The sequence below is a fragment of the Ammodytes marinus genome (genome assembly GCF_949987685.1).
Source record: "Ammodytes marinus genome assembly, chromosome: 6".
Classification (NCBI taxonomy): domain Eukaryota; kingdom Metazoa; phylum Chordata; class Actinopteri; order Uranoscopiformes; family Ammodytidae; genus Ammodytes; species Ammodytes marinus.
In genome coordinates, this window is record NC_137235.1 from 31627350 (window position 1) to 31653518 (window position 26169).

The 26169-nt window shown below is 41.8% G+C and overlaps 1 protein-coding gene across 1 annotated transcript in view; it reads left to right on the forward strand.

The window, feature by feature from the left end:
- patl1 (PAT1 homolog 1, processing body mRNA decay factor) overlaps nt 1-26169 on the forward strand; it is a 70206-nt gene that overhangs the window by 41296 nt on the left and 2741 nt on the right. The window contains exons 14-19 of the mRNA XM_080028985.1: nt 4445-4504; nt 4620-4765; nt 7834-7993; nt 23611-23736; nt 24194-24285; nt 24436-24585. Of these exons, the coding sequence (XP_079885111.1) occupies nt 4445-4504; nt 4620-4765; nt 7834-7993; nt 23611-23736; nt 24194-24285; nt 24436-24585 (734 nt within the window). The remainder of the gene's footprint in view (nt 1-4444; nt 4505-4619; nt 4766-7833; nt 7994-23610; nt 23737-24193; nt 24286-24435; nt 24586-26169) is intronic.

Below are 26169 nucleotides of genomic sequence, written 5' to 3' on the forward strand. Positions count from 1 at the left end.
GCTATTTTTTTGGTTCGCGTGGATTTATTCTCTTATTAAGATTGCATTCATCACCCCTTTACACACGGCAGTCAAGCTACGAACATCATTTATTTGGGCCACAACCTGGACTATAAGAATATGTGTGCTGCAGTGATGTCGTTTGAATGTAGGATAAATCAATTAGACCAAGGGTGTCAATCTCATTTTCACAATGGGCCACTCTACGATATGATAATCACACTAAGGGCCAGACATGTAGTTTACCGACATGCCTTCTTTTTAATCCAAAAAGTAAAAACAACAGCCCTATGAATATATTGTAAAACAACCTGCGTACAGGGCATATAGGCTAGGTTTTGTCTCAACATTTGGGGGGAATGGGGGCGTCCCCCCAGAACATTTTGAATTTAACACTTAATTTCCTGCATTCTGGTGGATTAAAATCCACCGATCTGTGCCTTTTCTAGAATCAATTTAGTGGAAATGTATTTTTTTCTGTGAAGGAGAAGACAACATTCAGGTTCATTGAGAAAGCTGTTATGGAATATCATTTTTGTTTAGGAATCATGACCCAGCACCGGTGTAAACTATTTATGACAGTTTACATTGGTAATGAAATGCAAAGCCACCACTGGAAACAAAAGGGATGGGCTATCAGTAGCTAGCTAACGTTAGCTACATAAAACATAACCAGATAATGTTAGCATTCATCCTCAGACACGTGACACAATCAAACATCAATATTAGCATGCTATTTAGCCATATAGATTGGCCTATTTAAAGCCCTTTAGAAAACTGACATATTTTCTTTGATGCAACGTGCGGATATGAAACGGCATGCAGGAAAAAAAAATTATTTATTTTTTTAACTTAAATTGATATGCAAATTATTTTTATAGCAGCCGCGGGAAAAATATAGCAGCGGCGGCCCGCCACTGCTGTGTGAACGTGGGGGAAACACTGCCTTTGGTCTGGTCGCACACCCAGTCTGATTTTCGGCTTGCACGTGCAGACTCTATGGTCACATATTTGTATTGGTCGCAGATTTCAGTGTATCGCGGCAATGCGATTTGAGTAGCCTGTCCCTCCAGGTAAGGGAAGGGGAGCCTTGTTTGAGACAGTTATCTGTCTTCATAATGGCTGATAATGGGGCTGAACCATCAGAGACAAAAAGAAAATTTAATGAAGAACAATAAAAAGCTAAAAGGGAGAGCAATAGATGGGCAGGAGGAGGGCGTTGCCAAGCAACGTGTAAACAATTTAACGGGAGTGAACTAGTCCTGCAGTGTTTAGGCTACTCCTAAGTGAATGAATGGTACTAAAACAAAGTTTACTTTGCTTCATCATCATCAGATGACCATCATTCATCTGAAATAGTCATTATTTACAACAACATAAACACTTTACCTCATCGTGATCCATACTGCCGTCTCTCGTTCATTCGCTTTCTGTGAGGACACGGAATCTTTCAGCTCCGTGAGAGGTGACACTGCATCAACTCATTGCAGTCAGGTGTGTGTGGCACTGACTGGCATTAGTTGATGCAGTGTCACTAACCACTCTCACAGAGCCGAAAAGACGCGCTAGAAAACAGCTCTACAACAGCTTGCGTCGTAAAAATACTACCGCTTTTGTCCAAAGGGGCCGCCAGCCGCCAAAGTTCCTCATTGCCTTTTTAAGGGAAACACATAATCTATTCTTCCTCCATCTGTCTCCCTACTGAGCTTGGTACCGCATTTAATTCCCCCCACTCTGGTAACGTCACATAAGCTATATCCCATTACAGAGGATGCGGTCTATGAAGGCCATAGCCTGTGAAGGCCGATTCGAAGGCCGAACGAGCGTTGTTGATCGAGACGGTCTCCGCAGGTCTCCGTTTACGAGCATTTCCGGTTTGCGTAACAAGCCGTTACCTTGCGTGACGACTCGCCGCTCCTGTGCTGCCTAGCAACCCTGATTGCTGCTAACGGAAACAGCCTTGTCAGCGGAGGAAAAAAGAAAAAGAAGTTGCCTACCAGACGAAAACAAAAAAAGTACAAGAATAAATAAAAGAAAAGACAAGAAAAAAGAAAGGAAGATAAAGTTAAGAAGATGGAGCAACACGTTGCTGTTTTGTTATTTATTTCATTTTATGCCATCTCGTTGGACCCTTCAACACCGTGAAACGAAGGCTGCATTTCTCGGCCGCATATGAAGGAGCCTTGCAAATGGAACAAGCCTTTGCGCGCCGCTATGACGCAATCGGTCTTCAAATGCAGCCTTCGTAGGCGTAGCCTATCACCGGTAGTGCTTCGAAAGGTCAGCGGGGGGGGTATTTTTTATGCTTTATTGACAGTGCAGAGAGACAGAGGTGAAATGGGGCAGAGAGGGGAGTGACATGCAGAGGACGACCGCGGGCGGGAATCTGCTGCTGGGCCCGCCCCGGGGGGGATGCCCTACCAACTGAGCTAAGGGCGCCCCTGATCATTTATCTTAAATGAGCGTTAAATGTGTATTGTTGTGTGTATATATAACTTGTATATCTGAATATTTTCTGTGAACAAAATATATTGCAGTTTAAAATGATAAAAAAAATACTGAATTGAGCTTCGAATACTAACCGAAAAAAACGGTATTGTGAAGCAGATAGAAGAGGTGTAACAGCAATTTAACTCTGTAAGCAACGGGGGGAAACAACAGTTTAAAGTTTGAATGTTCTGGAATCCCACTGATGCATGGGCATATTAGCAGAAGAGGCAGTCAGACCCCATTCGATTTGTCAGCTCAATATCATTATTTACTGGAGGGTTGTGAATTTTCACATACCTAAAGATTCACCATGATTCACCAGTCAACCATTCTATTGCAAAACCATTCTTGATGCATCTGCAAATGTGTTACGTTCTTCTTTTTTTTATATGACTGCACAGAGCCCATTCAGGAAAGACGCTTTAAGAATAAAAAGTATCAAAGTGTAACTGTATGCCATTTATGCAAAATCCACAGGGAAATGAGCGTGGTTTGTAATGTTCTGTACAGAAAACCAGAACAGTGCTATAGTTCCATTGCCAACCCTGAGGCTAGTACGGTTTCCTGGGTAAAAAACAGACACAGCAGTAAAAGTCAAAGAAAGCTTTCATGACGTCACGTCAAAAAGCCTTGGAAACCCAGAATGAATTATAAACGGTCAGCATAACGATACTGTCCTCGAGTAGCAGTTTGTTTTGTGAGGGCTGTGTTTTCTCAGCGTGAGCTCTGACAGTTACAGGAGAAAAGCTTTCAAAATATATTTGCTACTAACTGCCTCCTTCTGTCACAGCTTCCTACGTTACACTTACGTTCGAAAAAGTCACGTTGGTTTTACTCTTAAAGCTGGGGTGGAGGATTTGGTGGGGAAATGGCAGTTGGGATAGAGATTCGAATCCAAATACCTCAACCGCTTTGCTTGTTCTCTTTGGTCCCTCCCCTATGGTCCCTCCCTGACATGCTCTACACCAGGGCTATTCAACCTCCTTAACAATTGGGCCGAAAAGGAAAACCGCTGGGGGTTCATGGGCCACACATACAGTAAAACATATAATGTCAAATCGCTACAAATAAATCGTACTTAAGGTAGTGTGTTAACTCAATAGATATAGTACTGCTATATGGAATAAACTTGTCAGACGCATTCCTTTCTTCTTCACTTTTAATCGCATCATTATAACAATTGTTATTCTTACATATTTTGGACACATTCTTATGATTCAACAATGTTGTTGGAATCATTACAAAACAGAACTACTGTATATGAGACAGTTTGAGCCTGTTTCAGTCAGTAAGAGAAATTGCACTGCCTTGATTTTGCTATTTCAGCATAGTGTGGCTTATAAATTGTAAGGCCAATCCTGAGACACTCATGCAGCTTCATAAACCAGCCTCATAGGCATGTGTAAAACTGATTTACTGCATTCGTTTTATTTATCATATTACACTGTGCACACACAAACCAGATTTGACAACAATTTGCCTTGAAAAAAAATTAAATAAATGTTTTGGTCTGCAGGCAACCAGAAAAAAAAAGGAGAACCGTATTCGGCCCACGGGCCGCTAGTTGAATAGGCCTGCTCTACACCGTTAAAGTCGTGCCAAAGTGAATGGACAGTCCCAACAGCCAATAAGAACAGAGAATCGGTGCCTCGCTCTAATTGGTCAAAGTATCAGCTCATGTTAACTTTGACCAATCAGAAATCATATACCCCAGCTTTAACTTTATTGTCCCGTCAGCCTTCAGTCAGTCTATTGTTTTGTGTTGACAGCAAACCATCCATTATGCCGATGTTTCTGCACTCTTTCACGTTCACATCACAATGCATCTTATATTTGAGAAATACCTCGTGTGGTTATTGAGAATGAGACGTGGTCCATCATCACAGCTATTAGAAATGACTCATAGTTCATTTTAAAGTTGTGTGACTGTCTTCCTGTCCGTCTGTACCTCCAGGAGAAAAGAGAGAAGCAGGTTTGGAATAAGAGGCGGCAGATCCTCTACACAGTGGAGAAGGTATGATGAGGTCCAGTACAATGTTGGGTCAAACTGTTATGAAACACTCCTTGATCCTCCATCCACGTGTGAGTCTTATGTGTGTCCCTCCATCCGTCTGTCCCTGCCCGTTTAGATGTACAGTGTGCTGCTGGAGGTCCAGGACTTTGAGAAGCGTTTTGTCCAGACGCCAGAGGAGGACAGGGAGGCTCTGCTGGAGAGACACAAGACCAACACACTGCAGCTGTGCAGCGCTCTGAGGGAGAAGGAGTGGGACCACAGGTACAACACATAAAGGCTACATACAGGGAACCTGCAGGCCCTTTAAAAGCATTGAAATGAATATCCTCAAAATAAGGCCTTAAAATGTATTGAATTTGACTGCAAAGTATTGATCTTTCTTAAAGGTTGACTATGCAACATTTTCATTAAAAATATAATTATAGAGTCACACAAAAGTAATCCGACTCAATGGTCACTTCTGCCTCACTAGAATGTGTGCTGGTGTGTTTACCTGCACACCCCCCCGTCCCCCCCCTTCCCCGTCCCCCCCACTGGCTGTATTTCCTTGGTTTTGGTTGATTTTCTCCATTGGGACGTTTCTAGGCATCAACAAATTGAGCAGTGCACATGGGGAGTGTTGAACCCTCAACCAATAACAACATGAGGGCGCTCAGGTTGCTGCCACAGCGCTGCACGCTGTAGCCGAATCACTATACACTCGTCCAGCTCTCCCACAGCAGAGCACGGAGCAGCAGCCTCTACACTTCCTTTACTGGGGTTAGCTTTGGTTAGCTCAGTAATATCTACTGTATGTCAAACTGGAAAGTTTCCTCCCTCAAGCGATTTTCCCCCGAGTACGGGACTGCTCGTGCCAGTGGCTAGAAAATGTCTCTGATTAAACTTGGAGATCCCTGTGGGTTCCCTGTACATTGATGCCTCAACTACATCCTCATTCAACTCACTACAACCTGTATGATCTATTTCATTTTATTATTGTGTTATGCATAGACATTATGCCCAGCCCAAAAAGGCTTACAAGACCGCGTTATTAACACAAAAAGTAAAGTAGACGTTTAAGAATAGTAATACTAACAATACAAAATTCATGAGGGGGCAATAGGGGGGGGGGGGGGTTCACAGTCCAGTGTTCGTGGGGGGCAGAGGGGACAGGGTTAAGCTTCCTGACAGCTTGGTGTAAAAAGCTATTACCCAGTCTGGTGGAGCCGGCCTGCAGGCTGCGGTAATGCCTCCCCGATGGCAGGAGGCTGAAGAGGCTGTCAGAGGGGTGGCTGGGGTCACCCTCAATGCTGGTTGCTTTGCGGGTGAGGCGGGTTTTTGGCGACTTTGTCGCTATGTTTGCCGACATTCCGCCATAGTGATAAGGCTGGTTATAGACCAGCGACAAGAGCCGGGTAGCAACGGCTGCCGTCTCTTCCTCACCGCTGACAGCGCTCACTCACACTGCCAGTCTGATAGCAGCCCCCAAGCAGCCAGCAGACAGACAGCACCGTGTCCGCTCTGAGCAAGAGCTGCCAGGTGACATTTGTAAACACGTAAACAGTTTTATAGGTCTTCAATAGGCCACTGAATATCTATGAAAAAGCTAACCCTACAGTTGTATTGCAACAAGAAAATGTGTACAATGAGCTAGTAAATATGTTAATAGCAGTACTCGAGTTGAGGGGGGATGGCATCCCCCTTGGAAATTAAGATCGCAAAATCATCCCCCTTCTAAATCGGCCATCCCCCCTTCCCATACCCTGTTATTTCATCAACGAATGGAGAAATATTACCACTATTTCAACATTTAGTAACACCGGCACTTTGGCTGCCGTTACTCCACTGTGCCTTCGATGCCGGAGCTAGCCAAGGGCAGAGAAAATTAATTTTTATTTTTTCAGCCAATAAAAAAAATGTGTATATAATATACCAGGCCCATTATCTGCTTTTCTGTGGTCAACAGTAAATCACTTCCACAGAGCACATTCTCTCCTTTGCAAAGGCAGTTAGTAGGCTACTCTGCGACTTTTTTCACTCATTGACTTGTTCTTTCAGTTAGTAAATGCTGTGCGCAAAAGCTCATTCGCTTTCTACTTTATCCAAACCGACTTACACAACTTTTTGTGTTAGTGTGTCGCTTATTTAAGCCAGTAAACAAGCCTAGTGCCGCTTCCGCCTCTCGCAATGCTGCTGCTGCTGCTGCTAGCACATCGGGTGGTCACTGTCCCTCAGCAAGCGCTCCCCCAAAGCCTTCTCTTCTATAGGCTCAGGCTGCCTACTGTAAATATGTTTTCCGGTTGATGCAAGGGGCGATTTAAAATAAGAAACAAAAGGGTGATGTTTATAAAAACGTTTTTGTTTTTATTCATGACAAATTTGTAAACAAAACAGCAAGAATTACATTTCCCACACAGGAACAATCAAAAACGCATATTGTGTTCTACAGGTTTTATTTTTATATTTCTTTTACATAAATTTGATTTTTACCCCTTGCAATTATACTTATTGTGTCTGGAACATTCCTTAATATCAGTGTTTCTGACAGCACAAGCTGATTTTTAATTGAGAGATACTTCTGTCATCATCATTATTTATTATTTTCTAAGAAAATTAAACACTTATGCTTTTTATAAAAGGTGGCAGATGGTTGTTATACTGATTTGGAAAGCTTCTGGTAGCAGTGATATAATGGTAAACCCCCCATTCAAAATTGATGTGTTTCAAACCTTACATTACAGTAACTGTGCCCGAAAAGCAAGCGCAGAGATCTTGCAATGGCAAAAAAATCCCGCTTGCGCGCTACGCACGCTCGCATCTTAGGTATCTCTGCCCACCTGTTAGGCTATTTCTATCAGCCCAACACCTGAATGGAGCAGCTGTTGAATCTCTGCGTCTTCACTCTAAAGATTCAGAAATGTTACAATGGTTTACTGATTTGCAAGTTAATATGTGAATAAGTAGTAGGGGAGAGTGGCTCAGCTTTTAGAAGGGGTTGTGGTGAAAATTGGCAAAAAAAATCCCTTTTCCTAAAGGAATGTCTGAAGGATTACACATTACATTTTCTGCTTGTGCCCCTAAACATTTTGAGTTAGGGGCGCCAGTGCAACTAGTAAAAAAAGTGAGTCTGGTGCCCTGGTATTGATCTTTAAAAGGGTGTACTTGCATTATTATGCCATTATCATTATATGAGATGAAAATGGTCTCAAAACGGTAATATTATCGCTTATCGCAATAATTTCTCGGACAATTTATCGTCCAGCAAAATTTGTTATCGTGACAGGCCTAACAGCAGTGTGTTAGGGGGGAGTAAAGATCATTCAAAGCCATTGTTCTCTTGTGCTTTACAGAGTGAGTGACGAGCAGTGTGTGATGATCATGTCTGTGAGGAAGGGCAAGAAGCTCATCTCCAGACTCCTCCCCTTCCTGCCTTCGCCCCAGGCCGCCGCCGTTGTCATGGCGGTCGCCCGCAACCTTCCCGCCCTGGCCAAGAAGGACAAGCAGGACCAGGTAATCATTCCATCATTTACACTCAAAAATCCGCTGTGTTCCTACATCCGCCTCTGTTTACAGTTACACTCATTTATGCTCACTATGTTGGAGCAGTAGGCATTGTATCCAGTGTTTCCCTTACCATTGTCTTAGGGGGTGGGCCGCCCTCCCAACGGCACCTCCCCAAAAATAAAATGCAAAATAAATCATATATTAAATATGATTTAATGGAGAGTGGGGTGAGTTGTACAACTTTTTACTCAAAGTGACTTTAAAGTGAGGCCTTGACAGTAATGTCTCCATCTAAAATATGTGCGTATATTTAAGGATGTGGTGCCTCCCTGGCAACAATAACTTTGGATCTGAAATAAACTGTTTAAGAAATATAGCTTTCGGAAAAAAAAGTGGTCCCGTGACACAACTTGCCTGGTGTGAGGTAAGTTTTGCCTTTGGAGAGAATACGTTGGGGAAATTAGGCCATTGATATACAGTGCTGTGTGAAAGTTTGTGAACCTTTTGGAATTTTATTTATTTTTACCATTATTAATTAATTTTTATCAATACCAGTATTTTTTATATGAAATAACAGATGTTTGTTTATCAATTCAAAAATTCAATTGTTAAAAGACATAAAACAAATTATTTGCCAACTGTTGTATGTGCAAAAGTTTGTGAACCCTGAGCTGCATTGCTTAAATCTAGCAGGTGGGCCAAATTGATTGATGAAATAGACCAATGTAGTGAGAGATCTTTAGGGAAGAAATTGGGTGGCACAAGATAAAACAGAGATAAAACCAGGTCAGTTTATGCTCACCAAAGTGAACCCATACAGGTCAGACATGTTAAAAGGGAAACAAATCTCAGAGGATCTCAGGAATAGAGTTTTGATGTTGCACATTTGTCTGGGGACAGCTATAAATTCATATAAAAAAATTGAGCTCCATCGGTCCACCGTGAGGCAAATCATCTACAAATGGAGAGCTTTAAGAGTGACTTAACGTCTGCCGAGAAGTGGACTTCCTTCAACAATATCCTCAAGCGCCACAAGAAAAGTGATTTTTCTGGTAAAAGCCAACCCAAACATTACATCTGGAGATTTGCAGACAATTTGACCAAAAGGGGTTCACAAACTTTCACACAGCACTGTATATCTCATAAACTGTAATAAATAAAAGCAAGACAAATCCACCAGAAAATTACAAATTTAAGGTTTCTTTAAAGTAAATATTTTACAAAGATTGTAGGTAAATTTTCATAAACAAGGCCTAGCAGGCGACTGTGGCTCAGGTGGTTAAGCTGGTTGGCCAATGATCCTAGGGTTGGCGGTTCGATCCCAGCCCGGCCACTTGTGTCATGGTCGTTGTGTCCCTGGGCAAGACACTTCACCCACCTTGCCTCGTGTGAATGTGTATGACTGCTGTATGTTTGAGGTGGTGGTCGGAGGGGCCGATGGCGCTGAATGGCAGCCTCGCTTCTGTCAGTCTGCCCCAGGGCAGCTGTGGCTACTATGGTAGTTTACCACCACCGGTATGACTGTGTGTGAACGAATTGTCTGGAACCCTGTAAAGCGCTTTGAGTATCATGAAAGGCGCTATATAAATCCAAGCAATTATTTATTATTATTATTTAGGTTGTTTTTACCTGCAAAGCTCACAATGACAAAGTTCACCAGCAGACTCATCATCATCATTCTGGCCATCTGAACTCTCATCAGTGGTGTTGTTAAGTGGAATGGAGATGTCAGTCTCTTCTGAGCTATTGTAGACAATCACTTTCTTTTTGGTGACCAGCGTATACAGCCATGCCACTGGCACAAATCACCCCAACCCAAGCATTTTGGACAAACTAGCATGATGCAGCCTTTTAGGGCTAACATCGTGCTAACTTTATAATCTCATAGTGTAGCATACTAAAGCACTAAAACATTTGTCAAATGTTTTAAAACGTGTCTATAGTTCAGACACAATAATCTAAAAACCTTGATCGTTCTAGAAACAAGGGGTGTTGGCACAACTCACCCCACTCCCCTATTATTATTATTATTATTATTTATTTTTGTGAAATTTTGCAGGATTTTTATAGTGGAAACTGTTTGAAAGTAGGATACTGGAAAAGTGGTCTAAACACCCTGCCACCATTCAAAATTTCACCTATTGGATGTAGATCCAATAGGTGAATGAATGACATTTTGAATGGACATGACTTTGTTAAAAAAAGTAAAATGTTGAATAATTTGTTGTTAAAAAAAAAAAGTTCTGTAAAAGAAAAAGAAAGGATATATTCCAAATAAATGCTGAGTAACCCACACACAAGTTAGACAGAATGGGCGCTCCGGTGGCGTGGTGGATGAAGCGCGTACCATGTTGGCTCTGGCCTTCGTTGCAGTGGTCGCTGGTTCGGATCCGACCCGCGGACCTTTGCTGCGGTTCGTCCCCGCTCTTTCTCTGTCTCCCCATTTCAACTCTGTACTATCAAATAAAGCTTGAAAATGCCAAAAAATAATCTTAAAAAAAAAGTTAGACAGAATGAACTATCCCCTACCCTCCCCATTTCCCCTTTCCTAATTAAATGAGAATAACCAAAAAAAGCATTATAGTGGAACTACTGAGCAGTACACAACACCAACCTAGTACTAAACCTAGACACTAAACTCCAGTTCCACACCACGCTCACATAGTGAGCTAAGTATTGCATCAATGCAACAATTAACAATTGGGGGAGAGTGGCCTAAGTTGTGCAACTTTTTACTCAAAGTGACTTTAATGTGAGGCCTTGACAGTAAAGTCTCCAACTCAAATATGTACATATATTTCAGAGTGTTGTGCATACCTGGCAATAAAAACTTTGGATCTGGAATAAACTGTTGAAGAAATATAGCTTTCGGAAAAAAAGTTGTCTTGATGCACAACTTGCCCCACGGTGTGGTGTAAGTTGTGCAGTTGGAGAGAATACCATGGGGTAAATTGTGCCATTGCTATATATCTCATAAACTGTAATGCAAGACAAATCCATTAGACAATTACTTATTTAAGGTGTATTTAACCCTCTGAGGTCTAAGGGTATTTTCTCGGATTTTACATACTTCTATAAATACCTATTTTAAATGTGCAAGAAGATAAATAATACCAAAGTGTTTTATATGGAAATGTTCAGAACCCATTAGCCATTAGTTTTATGAGGTCTATTTATGTCCTAGACCACTGTGTAAATAAATAATTGGCTTGAATGCTGAAAAATGCATTGCGATTTTTGAAAAACCTGGAGATTTGTGTGAAATAATAACCTTTAGTCATCCTGAGGAGTTGTTTTGGCTCTTGAAATTGCTTCTCCCAAGCCTTAGCTTAAAAAATGCTGTGGAAATTTTCCAAAAAACAGTAGGGAAGTGCACAAAACATGACTAATATGAATTTTGGTCCAAACGCTTTTTGGTAGAAATGTTGCCTCTAACTCTACTTTCACAAAGCATGAGGAATTTAGACTGAATGAAGACTTTGTACCACATATAAAGACTCATGGGATGTATACTAATAAAAAAGGGAGCATCACAAAAAAAAATTCAAACAAACAGTTTACTATATATAACAACACGCAGGAAAAACAATAATTACAAACTATTTACACGCTATGTAGTATACACTATTTACAAGCTAAATGCCATGCCACTTTGCAAAACAGTTCCTGTCCACTTGCAGGCAGAGGGCAACATTGCAGCTGGGTGTGTGGGGGCTGGTGGTATTCGAGGTGTGGGTGGCGCTCGGGTTGGTACCTGGGGAATTTGGGCATGGGACCTATTTGATGCGGGTGATGGGGTAGCTGGAGGCCTTATACCTGTGCTCCTTTTGGACATGGACCTTGTGCTGGGCAGGGAAGAAGGTGTTGACACAGGTGGTGCTGATGCTGCAGGAGTGGAAGGTGCTGGGCTGGGTTCAGGCAGCTCTTAGTCCTGTCTGTAAAAAAAGGACAAGAAAGACTGAGTTTTCTTCTTTATAACTGAAAACCCCAACTGCTGTTTACCTTCTTCCCTCCCCAACACAGTTAGCACCTTCTAATGTGTGGGGGTAGGGACACAGTTCTTAGCATCTTAAGGCCAGGACACACCAGCCCGATAATCGCCGTCGTCAAAAAAAAAGACGAATCTGTTTGGTGTGTGCCGTGACGTCGGCCGACGTAGAGGTCATCGGGCTTGTTTTGAGCCTGTCGGCCGCCGATTGATCATGTTCAATCGGCGGCCGACCGTCTTTCATTTGGAGCAATTTGATTGGTGGAGGGCTAGCGAATCAGTGAAGCCCGGAAGTGAGGCGGGTAGCACAAACAGCTAACAACAGCTAGCCATCGTTTTAATGTGTTTGTTCGTTTCGTTTTGAGAGTACTCACATGCATCAACCCTTGTTGACTGCTCGACACCATGCTCGACACTCTCTGCTAAAAATTGTGCTCTTATGGTCCATAAATATAAATACGTATTTCTATCTACGTTTATGCTCTAGAGAGATGTCCAATCATTTCCGGCTTTCGTATTTTTTCGGGCCACAATACAGATTAGCGCCGCCTGCTGTTGTGGAGACATTACGTCCCGCGAGCGTACGGAAAATAAACAGTCGTCTCGGTGTGTTCTTTAGCAGCGACGGGAAGCTGGAGCTTCCTGAAACGGCCGACTCCATTTTTTTTGACGACGGTGATTATCGGGCTGGTGTGTCCTGGCCTTTAGATGTGTATGTAAGGGGAGGAGAGACAACTGATTTCCAACTGTCCTTTATTTTTATCTTCATTGTACAAAGCAACAGCAAGTGACCCTTGTTACATTATAATACTAATAGAAATGTTTACACTCTCTCAAATTTCACAAATTGTGTGCAAACAATAGTTGATGCAAAACTGTTTCCAAACTAGATTATTTTACTATGACACAAGGGAAAGACTTCTACACTGAATAAAAAACTATATTTGACATGCCACATTATCGTTTTTTATTTATTTGTTTATTATTAGATAAGTGTAGGCTAAGAAACTCTCTGAAACGTCGCAATGTTGTGCTAGAAGTCAAGCCTTGGAAATAAGAACCATTACGCGACAACTGACTATTGCGCACAGTAAACGCAAGTTTCAGATTACAAGAGATTTTGTAAATTCTCTTACCTGTCTTCAAACGGGTCGATGTGATCTTCATAACCACATTCGTCGCCTGAATCAAATCCTTCGATGTCAGAATGGCCATCTTCTTCATGGCTACTAACTTCTGCAAATCTCTGCAACAGCAGCGTCTGTTTACAACTTTCTTGTTGCCATTGTTTCCACTGAAAGATTCCTGTTCCCTTCAGTAAAAAAACCCAGGTACTACGGTAATAAGGTATGTCCTTAGTGTTTTACTTAGTGCTGATTGGTGGGTTTTGTTTCAGAAATATTGATAGACAAGCACATCCAACCAATTGCGCAACGAGACAAGCAGGTCCAACCAATAGCGCATGGAGTGACGCACAATGTGCTGGAGAAGGAGGCTCACTTCTCGCGTTGTTTTCTAAGCCTGTAGTGGACGGAGAGTATCGCGAGAACATACCCCGGAAACAGGAGAATTTCTAGTTTCAGACGATGTTTTCATTTAATTTCTCAGCCGTTTATTCACAGAGATATTAATAAAAATATGCGCGCCCGCGCGCATTCACGCGGGGGCGCGTGAGGCGACCTCAGAGGGTTAAAGTAAATAAAGTAAATAGTTGACAAAGATTGAAGGACAATTTTCTTAAACAAGGCCTAGCAGATCTAATGGTTTTACCTGCAAAGCTCACAATGACAAAGTCACCATCATCATCTTTCTGGCCATCTGAACTCTCATCAGTGGTGTCGTTAAGTCACTCTCTTCTGAGCTACTGTAGACAATCACTTTCTTTTGGTGACCAGCGTATACAGCCATGCCACTGGCACAACTCTCAGAAATGTACTTTGCACTAGTTGCTCCGTGCTTGTGGAACCAACTGCCACCTGACAAATGTGATTTCCCCTACATTTCTGCCTTTAAATCAAGGCTCAAAACCCATATGTACACCCTGGCGTTTCCTCCCCATTAACTATCTTACCTCTGCACTACTATCTGTGTTTATGTGGATGTATGGGCTTTAAGTCTTTTATTTTGGTTATTGTTATTTTACCTTCATTGTTTACCTACTGAATGCACTATGTACAGCACTTTGGACATTGCAAACTGTCATAAATGTGCTTTTATAAATACATTTTACTTACTTACTTACTTACTTACTTACTTACTTACTTATAACTCACCTAGGCCCTTTGGCACAAATCAACCCAACCCCAGAAATTTGGATAATAAGCATGATGCAGCAGTTTAGGGCTGACATCATGCTAACTGTATAGACTCAAAGTGTAGCATACCAAAGCACTAAAACATGTGTCAAATGTTTTCAAACTTGTCTATAATTGTTCAGACACAATAATCAAAAAACCTTGATCATGGAAATTTTACTTTGAAAGGCAAAACACAGTTTTTTGAGCTTAAATGTGTTTATATCTTATTCCTTGTGTCTCCCTTCTTTACAGGATAAGTCAAATGGATGGCTGTTCTTAAATATGTGGTCACATTTCCAATTTCTTCCACGGTTTTCTAGAAACAAGGGGTGGCACAACTTCCAAAATGCACAACTTAGGCCACTCTCCCCTATATTGTTAAAATCCCTGACACTAACAGTTTATACAGGCGTAGATTAAAATTAAAGTGCTGGTGGGAAACACCAGAGTTTAACAGCACAGACAATTTGGGTAGTTACACTTTGGATTGGCTAGTATTAAGCAACAAAAAATAAATAGTATAAATGAGTCATAATGACAGCATCCCGGGAGTTGGACCATAACTATGTTCAAATATAATATAATTCCAATCAAACAATAACACAATAACAGTATGGCATGCAATCTTATAGGCCAAGCTTACCGTGGCTCCGGGTGCAGCGGTTTGGATGTCTGTGCTGTTGTAGCTGGATGCCTCCTGTGACTAGTCGAATATTTTAGTAACACCTCTGTGTGTGTGAATGTCAGCCAGGAAGGAAACAGAAACCCATGGCGGACGTCAGCTTCTCTCAGCCTCTGCCTGGCGCCGTCACACTTTCGGAAGTCTTTGATCATTTCTGCTGTGAGATCCGGGAAGATGCTGATCACTGTCCCTTGCTGGGCTCTTGTGGGCTAACTGCATTATCTTTTCCTTCACTGGGTCGTTGTGTATTTTAGCGATCATGATGCGTGGCTTTTTGCTGCTCGGTGGCCCGATTCGGTGAGCACGGTCCACTTTGATCCTGTGGGGGAAGTTGTCAGCTCTCAGGAGTTTTGGCAACAAGTCCGACACACAAGCCGTAGCAAGCCCTTCTTAATCTACTCGGGCAGACCCACAATTTACATTAAATTACATTACATTTAATAGAAATAAAAAAATGCAATTTCAACTGTGACTCTTTACAATATTGCAATGAAATTGCAGCAAATGCTTCATAGGGAGCATCACTTTTGGTGTGAACGCACCTTAAGATGACTAGCATCAGAGCTAAAGTTAGCATCAATATCTCCGGTGTTAGATTAAGGTTGGGGTTGACGTTGCTTAATTAATTATTAATTAACTTGTTCGCTTTTGGACTTTCTTGCACCCTAACATAACGCGTGTACCGTCATTTTCGGACTATAAGCCGCGACTTTTTCCCCATTTTTCGACTCTGTTATTACACAGCACAGTATATGTTCTGTAGCTACTAGGGATGGGCGTTAGTAATCGTGTACTCGAGTACTCCTCGTTTCAAATGAACTCGATTGGTGGATGAGGAAAATCTTTTATTTTTTTTGTGTGTCTGTAGCCAGGGTTTTTCCTGGCTCAGAATGGGCCTTTGGGGGTGTCAGTACGCGACCAACTTTTTTTGGAGTCGCGACTGTGCAACAGTAAAGGCAAACGGTTTATGTATTTTAAGAGGGTGTGGAGTTGGGAGAGGGGAGTTTCTGTCCAGCTCAAGAGTATTTCAGTCAGCCTGTCAATCACTGCGTAACCATGGAGCTCACTGACGCTTATGAAATCACAATAAACAACCTGTAGATATGAAGTCAAAATACTAATGACTAGGCCTACCTATTTAATACTTTAATTGTTTCTAATTGATCTAAACCATGGAAATTGCAAGAAGAAAGAAACAATCATGATCATGATTATTTTGAGTAATCACATTGTGTTATCACGATAATTAAAGACAGTTAATCATTGATTTAAGAACATTATGCATTTATTTTACTTTTAACAAGGTTTTCTTCTATTAACACCATGACTTTGGACTTTAAACAAAGGCCTAATTGAACTGAAAACAGAGAGAATAGAAATAGGCTAAATTAGTGAAACATATTTTTAATAATTAAATAAAATAAATATGTCAAAATAAAAATAACCCGTTGTAAATGGTGTTGATAGCGCACGTCTTTTGATAGCATTAAACGTAAGGGCATGATTTATTTATGTCAAGGCAGTTGCATTGTAGTGTTGACAGTTGTGGTGGCAGGAGTCAAGGAGCTTTAAACTTCCTGTGTTTTTTATTCAGTGATTGCTTGGTCATAGACCACTATGATTCGACTTAAAGTGAATAAACAAATTGGTCGGGATGTTTAGAGGTGCAGATCAGGTCGTATACATTTTTTTCTCTCTCTCTGTCTCTCGCGGTCACGTATGTCACGTTACTCGCGTGTCCGCGCGTGACATATCTTGCACATTATTTTAGTTTGTTGTGAGTCTGAAGTGTTTTCTGACAACACAATTAGTTTTACCTTTATTCTTGTCATCTAGAAGTTTTTCAAAACACCCGGCAATGCACAACATCTCCCTCCTACTCTCTGGACCAGCCGATACAGGGTTCGACATAACGTATAGCCCGATGGCCCGGGGCCAGTAAAATCATATGCAGGGCAAGTTGATTGGCCAGTCACTGTCCCGCCCGGGCCAGTGACTGGCCAATCACAGTTCAGTATCTTTTTGTAGACTACATCATGGTTCATTGAAATGCGCGTTGAGAGTCGTAATGAAAGCAGTGTTTATTTAAGACTCAATATAATAAACCTAATATAAAATATATTTTTTAATGAAAGGCCAGTGGACAACCGATGCGTGGGCGTTTTGACAGGCGGAGCAACAAGCGGGTGCACTCTCGCTCCGTTGGCAGAGCTGCCTACCGTCCGCCTGCGAGTCGACAAATTAATCCACTTGCTTTGCCCCCTTTCTTTCTTCCCACAGCAGAGGTTGAGGTGCAGAAAATGATAACTGCGCTTTTCCTTTATCTGCCGCCGTAATGTTACAGTATTTGCATCCAAGCCCCAATGGTAATACAAATGAGAGGCGTTATTTAAACGATGTGAATGCGTCTCCGGTGATTGTGTCGGTTGTAGACAGAAACGAACGGAGGGACTCCGCTCACTGTACAGTTCCTATAGTCGCGCAGTTTGGCACTGTGTTTTCAGGCTCGAGACATTCAATCAGATCGCGGAAGTCTTTCCCATTGATATCGCTAACGGGGAGAATATCCCCGGTTATTATTTTAGCCACAAACCACAGTTCATCTGCGCGGCGGCTCACTCGCTGGCGAGATCACACGGTGAAACGCTGCTGTGATCGGACGAAGGCATTGTGTGTTTCTAAGGTGATTTAACGTCATAGTCTTAGACGAGCGTTTAACTTATGCTGCATATTTTGCACTGCATTGTTTTTTATTAATAGTTTGAAAAAATGGTCCCACACCGGACTCTTATGTGAAGCTGACACTTCATGCTGAAGTGACACTCCTGCAGCGCGCTCACGACCAGACGTGAACTCACATACACGGTGAAATCTCCCATTAAAAAAACGGCATAACCCACTGATTTTCGGATTTCTATTCTATTTTTAAAGTCAACTTGAGCGCAAGTGGAAAACCGGTCATTCGGTCGACACATTCACATCCCTAATGCATATAGAGAAAGTAATAAAAACAGCCTACCACACCACAAAGAATGATCAGACCTTCATCTCTTATTTTTTTTTAATGTTTGAACATGACTTCTGCAGGTGAACTATTCATTAAACTGCCCAAATTCAAGAATAAAAACAACCATCAAACTACTGGACTTTAAAATACTGGCCGACTCTTTCAACATACTTTCAGTTGTAGGCTTCTAATTCAATATGTTTGCCTGGTTTTATATTATGTGTATGAGCAATATCAACATTTCATATAATTAACTAAAAGAAAAATAACCAAATCTAAAGGGAATATCTATACTGTTACAGTATAGATATTCCCTTTAGATCTGGTTATCTTTCTTTATTTTTCTAATACAGGTATTATAATTATTGACACTAAATTATGAAGAAAAAAAAAGTGTGTGCAGGGCCAGTGAAAATATACAAGGGGCCAGTAAAACTCGGATCCACTGGCCCGGCGGGCCAGTAGGAAAAAAAAGTTATGTTGAACCCTGCGATAGCTAAATTATCAGGTGAGGGAGGGGCAGAGCGAGCGCACCGCTCGGCTGAACGGGTTCGCTGCATTTAACAGCCTGCATGCCCCGGCGTGCGGAACAATGATAGTTTAATAACGATTATTTTGTTTTCATGATTGAGAGAAGCCGTAATAGTAATCAAAAATGAAATTGAAGTTATTGCCCAACCCCTCAAGAAGGATGACTTAAATTGGGCTGAATTTGGAGAGGTTTTAAATAGCTATATTTATTCTCAATCTTTATCATTTTGGCGCTCCTGATTTTCCTTTGGCGCTGGATAAATCCGCTTTGGCGGGCTCCAACATTTTCTCTATGCAGGAAAAACCCTGGTAGCCTTTATGCTGGCGGGCCGCTCCTATTTGAAAATGTTATATACAGTATCTCACAAAAGTGAGTACACCCCTAACATTTCTTCAAATATTTCATTATATCTTTCCATGCGACAACACTGAATAAATGACACTTTGATTCAATGTCAAGTAGTCAGTGTACAGCTTGTATAACAGTGTAAATTTACTGTCCCCTCAAAATAACTCGACACACAGCCATTAATGTCTAAACTGTTGGCAACAAAAGTGAGTACACCCCTAAGAAAAAATGTCCAAATTGGGCCCAAAGTGTCAATATTTTGTTTTGCCATCATTATTTTCTATCACTGCCTTAACCCTCTTGGGCATGTAGTTCACTAGAGCTTCACAGGTTGCAACTGGAACCCTCTTCTACCCATTCATGACGACATCAAGGAGCTGGTGGATATTAGAGTCCTTGCGCTCCTCCATCTCCCGTTTGAGGATGCCCCAAAGATGCTCAATAGGGTTTAAGACTGGAGACATGCTTGGCCAGTCCATAACCTTTACCCTCAGCTTCTTTAGCAAGCCAGTGGTCGTTCGGAGGTGTGTTTGGGGTCGTTATCATGTTGCAGTACTGCCCTGCGGCCCAGTTTATGAAGGGAGGGGATCATGCTCTGCTTCAGTATGTCACAGTACATGTTAGAATTCAATGAACTGTAGATCCCCAGTGCTGGCAGCACTCATGCAGCCCCAGACCATGACACTCCAACCACCATGCTTGACTATAGGCAAGACACACTTGTCTTTGTACTCCTCACCTGGTTGCCGCTCCACACTCTTAACACCATCTGAACCAAATAAATGTATTTTGGTCTCATCAGACCACAGGACATGGTTGCAGTAATCCATGTCCGTAGTCTATTTGTCTTCAGCAAACTGTTTGTGGGGTTTCTTGTGCATCATCTTTAGAATAGGCTTCCTTCTGGGATGACAGCCATGCAGACCAGTCTGATGCAGAGTGCGGCGTATGGTCTGAGCACTGACAGGTTGACCCCCCACCCCTTCAAGCCCTGCAGCAATGCTGGCAGTATTCATACGTCTATTTTCCAAAGCCAACCTCTGTGTACGACGCTGACCACGTGCACTCAACCTTCGTAAACTGGGCCGCAGGGTGGTATTGCAACATGATAACGACCCCAAACACACCTCCAAGACGACCAGTGGCTTGCTAAAGAAGCTGAGGATAAAGGTTATGGCCTGGCCAAGCATGTCTCCAGACCTAAACCCTATTGAGCATCTTTGGGGCATCCTCAAACAGAAGGTGGAGGAGCGCAAGGTCTTTAATATCCACCAGCTCTGTGATGCTGTCATAAATGGGTGGAAGAGGGTTCCAGTTGCAACCTGTGAAGCTCTAGTGAACTACATGCCCAAGAGGGTTAAGGCAGTGCTGGAAAATAATGGTGGCCACACAAAATATTTACACTTTGGGCCCGATTTGTACATTTTTTCTAAGGGGTGTACTCACTTTTGTTGCCAGCAGTTTAGACATTAATGGCTGTGTGTCGAGTTATTTTGAGGGGACAGTAAATTGACACTGTTATACAAGCTGTACACTGACTACTTTACATTGTATCAAAGTGTCATTTCTTCAGTGTTGTCCCATGGAAAGATATAAAGAAAAATATGAAGAAATGAAAGGGTTGTACTCACTTTTGTGAGATACTGTATGTGTACAAAACGGCACAAAACGGATAAAATTAAGTTTAACAAAATTAAATATCTTGATGCAAGTGCAATAAACTGAGCGTTGTGTCAAACAGCAACTGCAAATAACTGCCACCTCCGTGCCACCGCAGAGCAGCCTGTGTTCTCCACAGCACCGCAGAGCTGAACACGGTCTCTCCTTCCTCCAGAACATTTTCAGGAATATAACTGTCCAATTATTTCAAAGCAGATGATAAAGTTAAAAGGGGAGATGACACCTGTTACTCTCAGTTAGTAATGAGTAGATTCCAGGTGAGCATGCAAGGTGCTCTACGCTTGGAAAGAAAAGTAAAGAAGTAGTAAGGCTTACTTCAGGCACATTCGCTCCGAGCCAACAACAGTTAAGAAGCCTTCAATAGGGAATATGGGGATAAGATTAAAAAACCGACCGGTGTAACGTTCCGTTAATGAGGAATTAGTCGCGGTAATTATTCACGGACACAGAGTCAGCATTACGCGATTGGATAACTATCTGCTTTGGTGAGTTATTTACAGGTCCTTCTCATATAATTAGCATATTGTGATAAAGTTCAATATTTTCTGTAATGTACTGATAAACATTAGACTTTCATATATTTTAGATTCATTACACACAACTGAAGTAGTTCAAGCCTTTTATTGTTTTAATATTGATGATTTTGGCAAAAAAGTTAAGAAAAACCAAAAATCCCTATCTCAAAAAAGTAGCATATTTCATCCGACCAATAAAAGAAAAGTGTTTTTTAATACAAAAAAGTCAACCTTCAAATAATTATGTTCAGTTATGCACTCAATACTTGGTCGGGAATCCTTTCGCAGAAATGACTGCTTCAATGCGGCGTGGCATGGAGGCAATCAGCCTGTGGCACTGCTGAGGTGTTATGGAGGCCCAGGATGCTTCGATAGCGGCCTTAAGCTCATCCACAGTGTTGGGTCTGGTGTCTCTCAACTTCCTCTTCACAATATCCCACAGATTCTCTATGGGGTTCAGGTCAGGAGAGTTGGCAGGCCAATTGAGCACAGTAATACCATGGTCAGTAAACCATTTACCAGTGGTTTTGGCACTGTGAGCAGGTGCCAGGTCTTGTTGAAAAATGAAATCTTCATCTCCATAAAGCTTTTCAGCAGATGGAAGCATGAAGTGCTCCAAAATCTCCTGATAGCTAGCTGCATTGACCCTGCCTTTGATAAAACACAGTGGACCAACACCAGCAGCTGACATGGCACCCCAGACCATCACTGACTGTGGGTACTTGACACTGGACTTCAGGCATTTTGGCATTTCCTTCTCCCCAGTCTTCCTCCAGACTCTGGCACCTTGATTTACGAATGACATGCAAAATTTGCTTTCATCCGAAAAAAGTACTTTGGACCACTGAGCAACAGTCCAGTGCTGCTTCTCTGTAGCCCAGGTCAGGTGCTTCTGCCGCTGTTTCTGGTTCAAAAGTGGCTTGACCTGGGGAATGCGGCACCTGTAGCCCATTTCCTGCACACGCCTGTGCACGGTGGCTCTGGATGTTTCTACTCCAGACTCAGTCCACTGCTTCCGCAGGTCCCCCAAGGTCTGGAATCGGCCCTTCTCCACAATCCTCCTCAGGGTCCGGTCACCTCTTCTGGTTGTGCAGCGTTTTCTGCCACACTTTTTCCTTCCCACAGACTTCCCACTGAGGTGCCTTGATACAGCACTCTGGGAACAGCCTATTCGCTCAGAAATTTCTTTCTGTGTCTTACCCTCTTGCTTGAGGGTGTCAATGATGGCCTGCTGGACAGCAGTCAGGTCGGCAGTCTTACCCATGATTGCGGTTTTGAGTAATGAACCAGGCTGGGAGTTTTTAAAAGCCTCAGGAATCTTTTGCAGGTGTTTAGAGTTAATTAGTTGATTCAGATGATTAGGTTAAGAGCTCCTTTAGAGTACCTTTTCATGATATGCTAATTGTTTGAGATAGGAATTTGGGGTTTTCATGAGCTGTATGCCAAAATCATCAGTATTAAAACAACAAAAGACCTGAAATATTTCAGTTGGTGTGCAATGAATCTAAAATATATGATCATTACATTATGGAAAATAATCAACTTTATCACAATATGCTAATTATATGAGAAGGACCTGTATATGTATTTAAATTGTAGGACAATCATTTCATATTATTTGCTGCCCTTCTTATTTTAAAGGGATATTAGGCTATTCTTTTTTTGTTACAACTACAGCCCATGCTTTTTTTCTCCGCACCGCAGACCTACTCGATCGGTTTAAATTGTGGCCCGTCTATTTAATTACTTTCAGTAAAGAAAATGTGTTTTAAACTTGTGGAAAAAAATCCTTAATATCATATGGCAACTGTGACTGTTTGACAATAAGCATTGAGCGCTTTATTTCGGTGAACCGTTCTGCAGACAGATGCGTTGCGTTCTAAAAATAGAAAAAAGTTTAATGAGAACTCTTACATATGGTAATTAAACATTATAACACCTGCGGCTTATAGTCCAGTGCGGCTTATAGTGCGGAAAATACGGTAGTTCTCTTATCTGCCCCTTGAGTGAGTGTGTGTGTTAGTAGTAGTAGTAGTAGTAGACACTATCTGCACATAAATAAGTTGAATAATAAGCTTTTAGTTTATTTAATAAAATGGTACCTGTTCTTAATGAAAAGAGACCGTAGAAATGACTTCTGTTGTGATTTGGCGCTATAAAAAAATAGTTTTTTTCTTCTAGAATTTAGGAGGGGACAGGCTGCCCCCCCCCCAAGACAATTATATGGGAAACATGAATGCCAATGCTTTTGCATGATTTGTAATACTGAATATGAATTTGGAAACCTTGTGTCGTCATTATGACCAGGCAAACTGACGAAATCTGACTTATTCATTCATCTTGTTTGTCTATATTCCCAACAGTATACTGATAAAGGCTGTATTAAATGCCATATAAATAGGAATACAACAAATGGCACTTGGTTTATTTACACTTTAGAGACATTGAAGGATCCAACTCTTATAACTGCATGTGCACAATGAAGTCCAGCCAGTTTATTAAAGCATGAAACGCTAGCTCAGTGGGGCTCAGACACTGTGTTAAGCAGCATTGTTACTCTGTCCTTGTGTTCAGGTGCTGTGCTGGTTAGTGGAGCCGGTGGCTGCACTCATCCAGTCTCTGTCCAGCTCGGCCCTCACTGACCTACTGCAGGAGCTCCAAGGCAACGAGGGACAACTGGCCACAGTACTGCTCAACAAGGTACACACACACACACACACTGGTTACTGACATAAAACGCACGTAATAACATCAGAGCACAGATGAAAGAATGATCCTAACAACGCTACCTGGTATCTGCATGCACCACAAATATCAAACCTAAGCCTAAAACTGATAAGGCTGTCAATCTTCATAGTTGTCCATTTGGGCTTGTTTTGATTGGCGATCGGATCGTAAATCAGGGATCGAACGGATGGATAACGATAGTTTTTTCCCCAAGACGATTGGAATGCTATGGAGGCAACTTTTACTTACTCTCATAATATTTTATATAAAAGTAATCATGCAATTATGTTGATCTAGTGCATTAACACGACTGGGTTGGAATCAAAGCCGTAATTTACGACCCTGTTTGCCTCTGTGTCTTCCCATGGCCGACATGGCCCTGCATCTCTGTTTTTAATCTGCTAGACCACATCTGTCTTTTTCCATCTAGTTTGGTGTGACACTGCTCTATCTGATCCTGAGTGAAGGAGAGAAGATGCAGAGCTCCGATCCCAACTGTCAACTCATGGATGACAATCGATGGTAAGCTGTTAACTGTCAAGTACTTTCTCTTGTCATCATAAGAACACTTTCCAAAAGGGTTTTGTTCGCTGAGACAAAACACAACCAATGAGTCATTTGTCCTTCCCATTTGCCACTAGTTTGAAAATGTGTGTATTTCTCTGCTGTCAGGACTGAGTTGGTGTTCTCAGTGACGAGGGAGTTGCTGAGCATCCCCTCCTCTTCCCTCTCTCCTCCTCTCTTCATCCCTCCCAACCTGCTCTCCCTCCTGTCACGCTACGTGGACCGCCAGAGGCTGGAGCTTTTGCAAGACAAGTTACAGTGAGTCACATCGCCACACACTTGGCACTCGATGATTGTTTGTTTGCTCTCCAATTATTTTGAATTCTTATTTGGGATACAGGTGAAACTCGAAAAATTAGAATATCGTGCAAAAGTTCATTTATTTCAGTAATGCAACCTGAATTGTGAAGCTAATATATTATATAGACTCATTACATTCAAAGTGAGATATTCCAAGACTTTATTTTTTATTATTATGGTTTACAGTTTATGAAAACCCCAAATTCAAAATCTCAGAAAATTTGAATATTGCATAAAATCAATAAAAAAAGGATTTTAAATACAGAACAGAGGTGTCCAAACTACGGCCCGCGGGCCAACTGCGGCCCGCGGCCCGCTTTTTATTGGCCCGCGGCCGATTTTAAAGATATAATGCAATATGGCCCTTTTGAAAAAAAATAATAATATTTTTTTTTTTTTTTTTTGCATTTCTAAGTTAACCCACTAGTGCAGGGGTGTCAAAACTGATTGATTGGCCCTTGGCACATTTTGAAAATATAATGTAATATGGCCCTTTTAATTTTTAAATAATCTAAATGCACTCATTATATTACAGAGAAATATGTCCCATAAAAGAAAAAGAGCACCAAGGCCATCCCAGAGGACCCTGCATAATATTTTAATTTAAATTAATATTATTATGGAAAATCCATGTGTCCTTCTCCAATAGCTTCTAATTCATCTGACACAGTGTTTACATTTTTTTTCATACTAAATTCTTCAGCTTTAGCCTCTTAATTTCCCTCTCAAAGTGCACCAGATTCATGCATTTCACTTTAAAAACTTAAAAAAAAATCTCCCGGGGGGGCATACCCCCGGACCCCCTTGGAGGGGCAGGATCTCGGCTGGCTACTATTTTCACCAAGCTGGACATTAGACGTAAAAGCAGAAAACACTGGGTGTATTAATGGCATTTAACAAGAGGGGGGATGTATCTTTTTAATGTACAAGCAAAGTGTTGCCGTGAAGAAGGATTACAATTTACGAAGACACTATGAAACTAAACATCAGAGCAGCTACATGTCCTGATAAATGTGTTATTTTTGCAAAGTGGCCCGGCCCTTCGTAGATTTTTCTGTATGTGGCCCTCAGTGAAAAAAGTTTGGACACCCCTGCTCTAGAAAGTATAATCATGCATATGTACTAAGTACTTGGTTTGGGCCCCTTTTGCATGAATTATTGCCTAAATGCGGCGTGGCATGGATGCTATCAGCCTGTGGCACTGCTGAAGTGTTATGGAAGCCCAGGTTGCTTTGATAGTGGCCTTCAGCTCGTCTGTATTGTTGGGTCTGGTGTGTCTCATCTGCCTCTTGACAATACTCCATAGTTTCTCTATTGGGTTCAGGTCAGGAGAGTTGTCTGGCCAATCAACACAGTAATACCATGGTCAGTCAACCAGTTACTAGTGGTTTTGGCACTGTGGACAGGTGTCAAGTCTTGCTGTAAAAAGTAATTCAGCTCTCCATAAAGCTTGTCAACAGACAGGAGCATGAAGTGCTCTAAAATCTCCTAGTAGACACTTGTGGTGACTTTGGACTTGATAACACAGTGGACCAACACCAT